The sequence below is a fragment of the Bubalus kerabau genome, chromosome 3 (assembly GCF_029407905.1).
Source record: "Bubalus kerabau isolate K-KA32 ecotype Philippines breed swamp buffalo chromosome 3, PCC_UOA_SB_1v2, whole genome shotgun sequence".
In the NCBI taxonomy this organism is placed as follows: domain Eukaryota; kingdom Metazoa; phylum Chordata; class Mammalia; order Artiodactyla; family Bovidae; genus Bubalus; species Bubalus kerabau.
In genome coordinates, this window is record NC_073626.1 from 1,526,645 (window position 1) to 1,539,662 (window position 13,018).

General features: G+C 48.9%; 1 protein-coding gene across 4 annotated transcripts in view; it reads right to left on the bottom strand.

The window, feature by feature from the left end:
* MYLK4 (myosin light chain kinase family member 4) overlaps positions 1-13,018 on the bottom strand; it is a 70,315-nt gene that overhangs the window by 13,945 nt on the left and 43,352 nt on the right. For 3 of the 4 annotated variants that reach the window (XM_055570466.1, XM_055570463.1, XM_055570465.1), the window contains 6 exons: positions 12,885-12,969; positions 8,931-9,036; positions 5,001-5,094; positions 4,820-4,929; positions 3,597-3,738; positions 679-749 (listed from right to left, as the gene is read on the bottom strand). In XM_055570466.1, coding sequence (XP_055426441.1) covers positions 679-749; positions 3,597-3,738; positions 4,820-4,929; positions 5,001-5,094; positions 8,931-9,036; positions 12,885-12,969 — 608 coding nt within the window. Of the gene's footprint in view, positions 1-678; positions 750-3,596; positions 3,739-4,819; positions 4,930-5,000; positions 5,095-8,930; positions 9,037-10,632; positions 11,235-12,884; positions 12,970-13,018 lie in introns of those variants that run through there. The other variant, XM_055570467.1, reaches the window with a different exon arrangement.

The following is a 13,018-nucleotide window of genomic DNA, read 5'->3' on the forward strand; positions in this document are numbered from 1 at the left end:
ATTAAAGACAGAGTGTCCAAAACTGGTAACGAAGCTTCCCACCAGAGAGCCTTAAGAGTGAAACGGTAATGAAGCTTCTCACTAGAGGTCCCTAATAATCTGAAATGGTTGTGAGAAAAGCCACTTGGAATAATTAGAACACCTGAATTATGAATTATGAAACATGACCGAAGGAGCTGTGAGAACAGACTGTGCCCTGTCGACAGCTCAAACAAGCCTAGTTTAATGAATAGAGAAGACGCAGCCGTTCACGACCGTCCAACACTCTCACTCACGCACTGAGGTCCGAGTAAACTCCGTTCCCTTGAGGAGCTCATCTCTGCCTGAACCCTGTGAGCAATCCTGCTCACACAATTACTTTTTTAAGGTAAATCTTCTCTTTACAGATGGACCAAATGCAAAAGACTAAGACAAACTCTTACAAATTATGGACTAATGTCTTAAAATTAAATAACTGCACTGTACTAGGTTTTAATATTCCATATTTTTCTTGCATGCACTGTAGAAACTCCTAAACGTTCAAATTCTGAAGCCAGCAAAGTAGAGCTGAAACATAATTTTGGTTAATTCTAAACAGGGATACGAAACCAAGGGGTATATCAGATTTATCTTTGCAAAGAAAGATCACCCATCATGTTCTCTAACTCAATTCATACACCTATGTCCAAATTGACATACCTTCTGGCCAATCCAAAGTCAATAATTTTTATTTGTTTAGTGTCCCGATTCACACACAGGATGTTCTCAGGCTGCCAGGAGAAAGAGACACATTAGCAATGAAAACAACCATCCTTCACTCAAATTGTCCTTGAACCACAACTAAAAATACAACGATGCTCAGGAAAAACATATCAGGCCTTTCACTTTGGGGCGGGCTTGTCTGTGTGGGTATTTTCTCCTTTAATTATGTGGTGGATGAGGTTGTGGGCCCCTGCCAAGCTCGCATGACCCTGCCTTCCCTCCCCCACCAGCTCTGCCGTTGACGACCATGCCTGAGTTCAGGCCAAGGCCTCCTGCCTCAGGACTTTCCAAATGGCCTGGTGGAGGCCGTCTCAGACTTGACATCCGCCCCCCTAAAATTATTAAGTATGAATTTCCCCTTCTTGGAGGACTATTTTTCCCGAGGATTTATGAGTTCCAGGAGAAATGGCCTGCTTCATTCCACCGGCCACACAGAGCACGCACCCACATGCGAGCAGCCCTGACCCCCAGGCTTTCCCTGAGCTCAGTCTATGGGAAAGTCATCTGTAAGGGGAGGACTCCCCCACCCCCGTTCATTCTTCATTCTCGGCGATTCCAGAGAGTTGCTGAGTTTGGTCTCCGTGCCTAAAAGCCTTGACTAAGCGTTCCCTTGGAGCTTGCCTCTGGAAAGACTTGGCCCTGCAATGGGACAGTCTCGGGGTGCAGAGGAGAGAGGTAGATAGCCCTGCAACTCGGTATTTATAGAACATCTGAGAAGTGCACCTCCCTACGTTAGGACAGGAGACCTGAGGATGGGAAAAATAGGGGATCTGACTTAAAGTCAAGGTCATCCTCAAAAGAGAAATAAAGGTTTCAAAGACCCGCCTGAACTCTCAAGCTCTAACTCATCCCAAATCTTCCCTAAGCGCTAGGAGGGGGCATTAGCCGAGGTGCCAAGTCCCCAGGATTCCATGTCCCACCCTTCACACAGGGTCATGGCTGCCCCCCTATCCTGCCTGTCCAGGTGGAGGAGAGGGTAGAGTGAGGTCAGAAACACAACAACACTTTATGAGATGAGCTAGCACCAGCTTGGTGGTGGCGGTTTAGTCACTAAGTCGTGTCCAACTCTGTTACCCCATGGACTGTGGCCGGCCGGCCTCCTCTGTCCCAGGCAACAGAACTGGAGTGGGTTCCCATCTCCTGCTCCAGTAGTGTCTGCTTGTCAACGTTCAATTGTCCATTTGGTTGGGCATAATGTCATTGGAAGCTTTTTCTCTAAAATATCTCTAAAACAGATGTCTCTAGGCAAAGGCAATTTATAGAGAAGTGGGTGCTGCACAGGAAGACTTGGCCTCGTGCTTACATAACTGATTGATTATGTATCAAGCTGTCCAATTGCCAAAAAGCACCATGACACAAAAGAATTGTTTGCAGAATAAAAAAAAAAACAACAGCTCTGAGGGCACTTCAGAAAGTAAATTTTTTTCTATTATAAAATTAAAGCATATTCATTGAATAAGATTTACAAAACACAAAAAATGCAGGAAGGAGACCATTTTAAGTCACCTATAATCTCCCCTGCAGAGAGACAAGCCTTTGGTATTTTTGGCCCCTCTCCCTCCAAGGAGCTTTCTGAAAGGGCACCTGGTCCTTAATGGCCCATCCAGCTGCTGCCTTTATTGCATCTTTACATGCAAGCCACAGCTAGAGTGCCTGTTGCAAGTCCTCAGTCAACATTATGAAGCCACCTGTGGGGCGGTTTGACTTACGACGGGTCAGGCCCCCGCTTCAGCTGCCAATCAAACCCCTTTAGGGATATTTGGAGAGCATCTACACTCAATGAAAATGCTCCGTGAAAGTGTGTGTTATCAAACCAGTTCATAGCCATGGGCTCTGCTAATGACTTTTAACCTCCGGCTCTGGCATCCCATCGACCACTTCCTCCTGCTCTGTGGACGGGAGAGGCAGCGCGTAAATCAGGACGGCGAGAGGAGCCGAGCTCCAAGAACGGAGGCCCATGGAGACCTATGCAAGGAGGCAGAATTGATTGAGCTCCGCGAGCCCCGATGACTTGCAGTAGATGGTATGTTCTACAGAATGTGTATTTTATCTCAGTGTCACACTGTGCAAACAGGGAAATGAGAAACAACCGAGCCACACAGGAAGATGCCTTGAGGACATGAGAGCTGCTCGGAGTTATTGGGCCCATATTTCACTGGTCGTAACGATGCACAGTCGGATTACAGGGACTTCATAAAGGGAGAGAGCGCAAGAGGGAAAGGTCGTAAAATAAGAGGAGAAAGAGGGTGGGCTCCCCACTGTTTACAACAGGTTCGCACCGCTCCCAGGGAGGTGCGCAGCCCCACCCACCACCCTTCTGCCCCTCAGTCTCTCAGCACCTCCCCTCCGGCTGCCCTGGATCCCATTCTGCCATAGCATCCTCCTCCCGGCTCTAGCATGCTTGTAGAAAAATAATCCCTAAAGTCCAGAGCCTCCTGGAGGGTTTTAGAGGACTGCTGGGGATTCTGAAGAGCTGGGAAGTTTGACCACAAGCAGGGAACTCTGAGTCAGCTAAAATTCCTCCCACCTACTCAGACTGATGATGAGAGGATGCAACCAGGATGGTGGCGATGAGGACGGTGTGATGGTAGAAACCACCTCCCTATGAGTTCCTTTAACATAAGCAACTTACAATAAGACTCTGAACAGCAGTCCCTAAGGATGGAGACAAGCACATACCAGAGAGTGACAGAAATTGGGAATAGGGAGATGAGGCTAAGAGTCCAGAGTCTTCAAATTCCCGAATACATACCCAGCGATGGGCTCCGTCTCCCAAGCGGGTGTCCAGTACCCGACGGGTCCCCGGACCCGCCTGGGGGAAGGCTCGCGTCCCCCTGAGGCAGAGCGCGTCCTACCTTCAGGTCCAGGTGGAGGATGTACATCTGGTGCATGTGTCTTATCCCCTCGCATATCTGCCTGATGAACAGGATGGTGTCGAGCTCCGTCAGGTTGCAGTTGTCGTCGATGATGCGATCGAAGAGCTCGCCTCCGTCCACGCTGCGGGGGAGAGGGGGCGAGTCCTGAGTCAGCGCCCTCGACGAGCACCTGCTCCTCGCATCTGCGCGCCGCTGACCCGCCCGCCGGCTGTGTCTGCAGCTGTGTCTCTCTACCTTCTCAATAAGATGCCTCTGACGGTGATGGCCGTCACTGGAGCCCCACCACTTGCTCAAGTGGAAAGTCTCAAAGCCCCTCCCTTGCAGGGGCTGCGGCTCTGGGGTGGGTCCACCTCTGCCATCTCCTAAGGAGCACGGAGGCCCAGGAGGACGCTAGGAAGGCAGAGGTGGAGGGAATTCCAGACTCCTCGGGAAGGCCAGGCTGATTTCAGCAATAAAGTGCTCGTGTGGAGCTCATGCTGGATGTTTCATTACCCGAAATTCCTATCGCACAATGACAAGCAAAACCCGAAGTGGGGGCTGGGGGTGGGGAGCTGAAGTGAGTCGCAAACACGGATTCACTGTTGGTTAGAATGACTCACTTTATAACTAAACACTCATTTTTATAAAGGTGATTTTATTTTACTTTTTATAATTCTTTTTGATGTGGACCATTTTTAAAGTATTTAATGAATTTGTTACAACACTGCTTCTGTTTTATGTTTGGGTTTTTTAGCCACGAGGCATGTGGGACTTTAGCTGCCAGACCAGGGATCGAACCCACAGCCCTTGCGTGGTGAGGTGAAGTCTTAACCAGTGGACCACGAGGGGCGGCCCTAGAAAGGTGATGCTAAACAGAAGCCTCTCAGCTCTACTTCTAAGAGTCTGACACGAGCTTTGTTTTCACTATCAGGTCAAAAGTAGGACACAGTTCAAGGCTCACCCCTCCAGGGTACCCAGAGCAAGAGTTAAGACGGGGCCTCGACAGTACAGCTCATACTGAGCTAAACTTGTGTGGTTGTCCTGCTACTTAGCAACACAATCTCACGTGGAGACCCTTTCCTGAGTAATTTCCTTCCCGCGGGGGATGCAGTTCTGACACATGCAAGTCAGAATCCCAGAGTCCAGCAGGGTCCAGCTGGAGGCAGGACAGGGCGGCGTGCTGGGGATGTGCGCGTAGGATGGGGAGGGGATGGGGGACGCACTACTCCATGACCAGGACGATGTCGTTCTTAGACTCGAAGGCGTCGTAGAGCTGGATGAGGTTCACATGGTCCAGCTGGTTCATGACGCTGATCTCGTTCTTCACGTCATCCTGGGGGAGGGAGGGCTGGTTTAGCACTGGGCGGACGGCAGCCCGCCACGTCCGCACCGCGTGGCCCTTACCTTGTCCTTCATGCCCCTGGTCTTGATGATCTTGGCCGCCAGCTTCAAGCCCGTGGCTTTCTCCTCACACTTGTGAACTTGGCCGAAGCGCCCACTGCGGGAGAAGAGGTCGTGGCCTGGGTGAGGCTCTGTTCCCACCAGGGCCCCGGTCCGGCTGCTGCCCGGTGGACACTGAAGCTTTCCCGCACCCCTCTTTCTGACTTGAGTGAGCAAGCCTGATGTGCCCCTGCTGTGGCCAAATCTCCTAGAACAGGTCAAGTTCTGATACGAGCCACAGGCCTCAGAGTCACCTGGGGGTGATGTCCCAGCCCTACTGAAGCAGGAAGTCTGGGGAAGACCCCAGAATCTGCATTTTCATAACATCCCTTGGGTGGTTCTCATGCACCCTAAAATTTGAGGGTTTCTATTGTAGAGAAAATAGAATCTTTCTGAATGCATGTGAATATAACAAGCTAGGTTCTCTAAGCATAAGAATGATACAGGCTGTTGGTCAGGCAAGTCAGATTATTTTTGGAAACTGCATATAAATAAATAAGTAATCACAAAATTGCATATAGACACATTTAATCAAAGCATACACTACACACTTTAGCTTGGATATCAATTTAAATGCACTTTGTAAGGCAGCTTCTTACAAACGTCACGACCTCCCCAAATACACACTCATGAGCAGTCTTATCCTTTGACTTGCTTGCTGTGATTCCTGACTCAGTGAAACGGCTGGGGAGCTGGGGGGAGGTCACCCCAGCCCACCCCACTCAGCCACACTCCCTGCACAGAAGCAGATGCGTCCTGGGGTGGGGGTGGGGTGACATTACCGTAAGCACAGCCAAGTGTGACATCAATCCCACCCACTGTTCCAGACGTGCTCTCTCTCCTGGAGCCCAGGAACACAGCCCCGGGCGCTTCAGATGTGGCTGCTCATTAAGAAAGGTCTTTTTCCCTTAATTAGCAATGGCCCCCAGATCGGCCTGGCCCAGCCGTGGTGCCACGTCACTGCTCAGCTTCAGCACCTCCTTCTGTCCCTCTGAAAGGCTTCACCCTGCAAGGCCTGGGGCGGGAGATGGCCTCAAGGGTCCCTGCTGGCCCGCCAGGCTGATAACCTCATGCTAGGAATAACTGACCATGATGAGCAGCAACTCTAATCACCCCACAGGCCACAGGTGGGGAAGGAACCCCGGGAAAATGGAGGGGCCTGCCGCGGTGTGGGGGCCCCGGGATCCTGGCCCTGGGGGGTTGGCCCCGCCTACTCTGTAGGACAAGGGGCTGCACCTCAACTCGCCCCCGACGGAGAGGAGGTCCCCGCTGACGAGGCCAGCACGCCCAGCTGACCACCCCCTAAGCTCCTCACTGAGGCCGGGATGGGGCGATAGGCGGGTGGTCCCACCTGCAGCCACCAGAGAAGACCCCGCGCTGCCCCGGAGGCTCTGAGAGTCACCGAGAGACCTCGACTAGAAACGCACACAAACCCTGGGGTTGCTCCAAAGCTGCCTCTGCAAATAACTTGCCTCCTTTAGAGAAACGGTGGCTGGCTTGCCAACCCCGTTCCTCAAGACCCTGATAAGCTAACACTTGCCGTGAGACTAAGAGGCCCAGGCAGCGCTGCCTGCTCCGGAAGCCCCATCCCCCTCGACCGTCCTCACAGGCCGGGGGCCTCTCTGCCATCAGCTGGCCAAGGAGGAGAAAGTTCAGGTGTGTCCTGTGACAGAGGGCAAAGGAGCCATGGGATTGGAAAACCTGGGAGGGGCTTCGCAGAGTCAGCCACACCCCTGACCACAGGCAGAAACACGCACGCTATGAACCACACGTGCTCTCCGTGTTGTGAGTAAATGTCTATGTGTTGAATGTATGTACAGTTTTCCTGCTCTCCACCTCTTACTTTACATAGATTGCTAGTGGGAGTCAACACTGGGAGTCACAAGACCTCAGGGAGGGTCGTGGCTGAAGTAGGAGAGGAAAGCCCCTCCTCCCTGGTGGACTCGGCTCCTCCTTCTTCAGGGAGGGCATCTGTGTGGATGTCCTGCCAGCAAGTCCTTCTGCAGGGCACGTCACCGACTGAAATGAATGACAGTAACTCACATGGTATCAGTGCAAATGGAAAACAAGCGATGATAAAAAAAATAATTTACTATGTGCCGTGAGATAAACAGCGTTCACACATTTCTACGTTTTGCTCCTCGGCGTTCAAGCTTCTAAACCTCCTGGGGACTCACACTGCTTTCCTCTCACTCCGGACAGGACAACACGGGAAGTGAAGCAGATGAAACGCGGAGGGTAGTCACCTCATCAGCCTTTCCGGCATCAGCGACAGTTTTCAGAAATGGTTAAAATCACTTAAAATAACTGTATGTGATGTTTCTGGTTCTCCGGGTGAGACTGACAGACATTTATGAAATTCTTAAGACCCATCTCTATTTATAGCAGCAGTGTCCAATAGCCAAGGCGTGGGAGTCACCTAAGCGTCTGCCAATAGACGGGGGTGAGGGATGTGTGGTATATAGATTCAGTTCAGTTCAGTCGTGTCTGACTCTTTGTGACCCCATGGACTGCAGCACGCCAGGCCTCCCTGTCCATCACCAACTCCTGGAGTTTACTCAAACTCATGTCCATTGAGTCGGTGATGCCATCCAACCATCTCATCCTCTGTCGTCCCCTTCTCCTCCTGCCTTCAATCTTTCCCAGCATCAGGGTCTTTTCCAGTGAGTCAGTTCTTCACATCAGGTGGCCAAAGTATTGGAGTTTCAGCTTCAACGTCAGTCCTTTCAATGAACATTCAGGACTGATTTCCTTTAGGATGGACTGGTTGGATCTCCTTGCAGTCCAAGGGATTCTCAAGAGTCTTCTCCAACACCATGATTCAAAGGCATCAATTCTTAGGCATTCAGCTTTCTTTATAATTCCACTCTCACATCCATACATGACTACTGGAAAAACCATAGCCTTAACTAGATGGACTTTTGTTGGCAAAGTAATGTCTCTGCTTTTTAATATGTTATCTAGGTTGGTCATAACTTTTCTTTCAAGGACCAAGCGTCTTTTAATTTCCTGGCTGCAGTCACCATCTGAAGTGATTTTGGAGCCCCCCAAAATAAAGTCTGACACTGTTTCTACTCTTTCCCCATCTATTTCCCATGAAGTGATGGAACCAGATGCCATGACCTTCGTTTTCTGAATGTTGAGCTTTAAGCCAACTTTTTCACTCTCGTCTCTCACTTTCATCAAGAGGCACTTTAGTTCTTCTTCACTTTCTGCCATAAGGGTGGTGTCATCTGCATATCTGAGGTTATTGATATTTCTCCCGGCAATCTTGAGTCCAGCTTATATATATTACTCAGTCATAAAAAGAAGGAAATAATGCCATTTGCAGCAACATAGACAAACCTAGAGATTATTGTGCTAAGTGAACTAAGTCAGACTGAGACAGACAAAGGCCATATGATATCCCCTATATATGAGGTCCAAACATACGATACAAATTAACTTATTTACAAAACAGAAGCAGACTCGCAACTCACACACCTGGAAAAGAAACTCACAGCTACCAAAGGGGAAAGGTGGGTGGCATGGTTCTAAATCAGGAGTTCGGGATTAACATATAAACATTACTGTATATAAAACAGATAACCAACAAGGACCTATTGTATAACACATGAAACTCTACTCAGTATTCTATAATAACCTGTAATGGAGAAGAATCTGAAAAAAAATATATAGATGTAATTGAACCACTTTTCTGTACACCCAAAACTAACACAACATTATAAATTAACTATACTCCAATATAAATTTAAAAATATGAAAAATCAGTACAAAAACCAAGAAAAGTAAAAATAGAAAGATGAAACACGTAGGAATTTTTAAAAAGACCTGTGTCTTTGCAAGCACTCTTTCCTCCTTGCCAAGAGGGTGCTGAAGAGGAGTGGCACTCACCCTCCCAAGATCTCGGTCCTGCTCACGGTGTAGAAGCTGTTGACCGCGGCTTGCCTGGCCGTCACGATGCGATGGTCAAACGGCGCGGGCGGTGCCGGGGCGTCAGCTGGGAGGCGAGAGGAGAAGTGCTGGTGAGAAGCGGCCCGTGTGCCAACGTGCTCGTTTAGAAGCAAAACGCGAGTGGCCCCCCGGGTTTCTAAAGATCCAGGGAACACAGACCTTCATTTCATATCGTGATTTGTGGGTCATGAAGGCGACCCCTGACACTTGTGAGAAAGCTTGTCAGGACCTCAGCCCCCAGCTTCCCCGGGACGGCTTTCAGAAACCACAAAACAATCAAAGATCTCCATGTAACGTCCAAACAGGTAATGCTTCCAAGTCTCAGTCTTTTACACTCAAACCCCTGACACTGTTTGACCCATTTAAAAAAAAAAAAACACAACTGGTAAAGTCGACACTTTTAATTACAGTAGAGAGGGAAAAAAATGAAAAATTTATTCCGTCATTGAAAGGTTTGATATTACTAAACGTGACTTTCCAAAATATTTTAGTCTTTATTTAAGACACATTTAAAGCTTAAAGGGGCTGCCCTGGTGTCTCAGTCGGTAAAGAGCCCACCTGCAATGCAGGAGACCTGGGTTCGATCCCTGGGTTGGAAAGATCACCTGGAGAACGGAAAGGCCACCCCCGCCAGTGTTCTTGGCTGGAGAATCCCCGTGGACAGAGGAGCCTGGTGAGCTACCGTCCTGGGGTCGCAGAGAGTCGGACACGACTGAGCGACTAAACACAAAGCTCAAAGATGAACTTTTCCTGACTAGAAACAAAACACCCCGTGACATTGGCTAAGTGCATGTTCTCCAGCTCGCAAATTTCTCCCACTTTCGACCTCCCAGCCTAAGCGTTTAACCTCCAGTCTACAGCAGGATCTGTTCTAAAATACACTGCTGTTTAGTCGCTAAGTCATGCCCAACTCTTTGTGACCCCATGGGTTGTAGACTGCCAGGCCCCTCTGTCCATAGGACTTCCCAGGCAACAATACTGCGGTGGGTTGCTATTTCCTCCTCCAGGGATCTTCCTGACCCAGGGGTCAAGCTGGTGTCTCCTGCATTGGCTGGAAGGTTCATAACCACTGCGCCAGCTTGCAAGGCCCTAAAATACATAGTTACTTACTAATATTCTTCCAGTACACTTTTCACTTTTCCAGAGTTACTGTAAAACTTTTCTTGCCATGAACCTATTCATTTCTCCATTTATTCATTATTTAATCACCTACTGCATGCAGCTTCATACATGTGTCCAAAGGCTACAGAGGGAAGTGAGCCGAAAATAAGTTTGCCTTTAGAAATTCACATTTATTCAAAATGTAATCCTTAAACACTTATCTTGTGCTAGGCACTCTGCCAAGAGTTCATATTTTTGTAAGATTCAGATAATGATATTAATCTCTGGGCATCTGATCTGATGAGGACATTCTCCTGTCACACCATAAATATGCTGAAAAGTGAAGAAGCTAGGAAAGATTCCTCATGGTGGCACTGTCTCTTCACTGCCACCCCAAACAGTGGTGGAGTTACAAACACAAATGCTATCGATATGTTGTAAGGTATCCTGCGGGCCATTAGTCTAAGTGAAATTTAGTCAGAAATGCTTGCTGGAAAAGGTTAAGATGCTTTAAAGGGCTGGAATCAAAGTCGTTTCCTACCCAGGGGGGTCTCCAGAGCTTGCTGCCTGGGGGCCTCTGCTCCAGAGGGCTCGGGGGCTCTGCCTTGCAGGGAGTCCCCAGCGCGGCTGGCTTGCGGTGTGCTCCAAGGGCCCCCGGCTCCTTTACCCGCCATGTCTATCTTGCTCTTCTTGTTCTCCTCCTGGACCAAGCTCTTCTCGCTGCCTCTCCTCTTCCCACCTCCCGAGGCCTCTGTTGGATCAGCTTTCTGCAAGACGGGTATTGTCGCTGCCTTTCCCACGGCTCGTGACGGGGGCGTGGCTTTTACGGAGCTGACACGCCTGGAAAATAGAATCCAGCCACAGCTCTCAACGTTCCCAAGAGAAAACTCTCAGATGGTCACATTTCTGAGCAGGAAAGCTTCCTCGCAACGATGCTTTGCTGATGGGATGTAAGCTTCAAGATAGGGAGCTGGCGATGTCAGGGTTTGGGGTGAGATGGAGCTGGGTGCACCCGCATCATCCCTAGCAGCTGGAGATGGTCCACATCCTAGAGACGCTCCCTGACGACCTCATGGCGACCCCGAGTTAGTCCACAGACCCTTTACAGCAGCAGTCATTTTATGACTCCCTAACTAATTTGATCTTCATTTTCCACTTTATTCCTTAAAGAAGAGGGAAACCACTGCATTAAAGTGCAATAAAAAAAAAAAAAAAAAAAAAGCAATGGTCTCTGAATAGTACCAGCAGTGAGAGGAGCCTCTACTGGTGAAAGAATTGACCTAATGTCCACTTTCCAACACCTCCAGACTCTACTAAACCCATGTCTTCAGTGATGGACTTCCTTCCTAAACATTAGTGTTTACATTTAACTCTTGAAAAATTAGACTTCTCTACAAATAGCTTCCAAAATACATCATTCAAAAAGGAAATAAGAATTATATCTTTAATCCCTAAAAAACACCATGGATGTTTGGATCTGGGTGCTCTTTGTTTCAAGTAGATACTTGGTTGATCACAACATAGATTTATTCATTTTAATTGGCTGCGTAATTGCCTGAATTTCTATGTGAGACTTTGCAGATGAGGACGAAGCATTAAATAACCTACTCAGTCCTCACAATGCTTGGGAAGCAGCCAAGGTACCATCTGATCAATCTGATCATTGCTCAGTTATTGATCTCAGGAAGAATGTGCTCTATATTGCTAAAAATAAGAAACTTTTACCTGATGTTTAGAAAATATAAAATGTGATTGCTGGTAATCACCGTATCTGTCTGTCAGTTGGTAGGAGACATAGAAAGTAATAAATTGCTGGAAAATGTCACAGCGAGAAGAAAAAATAATGGCAAGAAAAATCCACACCACTGGGGAAGCAGCTTCTAAACCGTCATTTTGAAGAGTCCCTTCAGTAATCCTGCAGTATGGCCTCAAACTGGAACGGCTCCTAGAGCTGCAGAAAGTGGCGGCTGGGGATGCAACCGCTATAAACCCTACCTTCCGTAGGGCTGACCACCGTTTGTTCTATCAACACACTGCTCTTTATGTGAACTCCTGGCCAGCCCTGTTCTGTGCGGCACCTTGGATCCTCCATCTTCTTTAGCTCCTCCATCGCCAGGCTCTCCCTTAGCACGAAGCCCCTTTTCCTCCCCTTTGAACACCAGACATTCACTTCTATCTGCAGAGCCTTGTTCAGCCCCAGAGCTGTGAGCGTCCTGTCGGCTCAGTCTCCCTGGGCATGAAATGTCTCTTCCGTCCTCACTCTCTCTCAGCTCTGTGGAATTTCTGAGGGCGGAATCTACTGGTTCATCGCAGGGTCTTTCTGTCTGACATGTGGCGGAACTTCTCTGAGCTAGAGATGCAGGGGTCTTCTCAGCCTGCTTCTCGTCGAGCTTGTTAAACGATTCTTCCTCAGAGGAGGGCAGGTTCTTCTGGGAAGATCTCTCTAAAAGCCACCATAGGATACAAAATATTTTAATGAAGGGCGCACGTGACCGGTGTCATTCTGGTTTCACAGAATGGCACCTGCATTCAGGCTTCTCTTTATCGGCAGATACGCGCTTTGGAAAGCAAAGTAGGAGAGCATGTGGCCAATGGACTGAGGGCCGGGCCCCCAGAGATCCTCTGGTCTGCAGCTAGGAGGACCCAAAGCCAATCAGATATAGGTATTCAAGCAGCTCTTGACCCAACACAGGGCTTCACGAAAGTGTAACTTCCTCTGGATAAGAATAACAACAGGCCTTGCGTGACAGAGCCCTCTTCATTCATCAATATCTATTCTCACGGAAAGGTTACCTGCGGGGGCCGCTGTCCTTTCGTCGGTGGCGGTGGCAGGTGCTGCGTCCTTCAGGCCAGGGAGTGACCACGCTTGCTCCTTAGCCTGTGGGGACACGATGGAGTAATCAGCAATGTATATTATACATCACAGC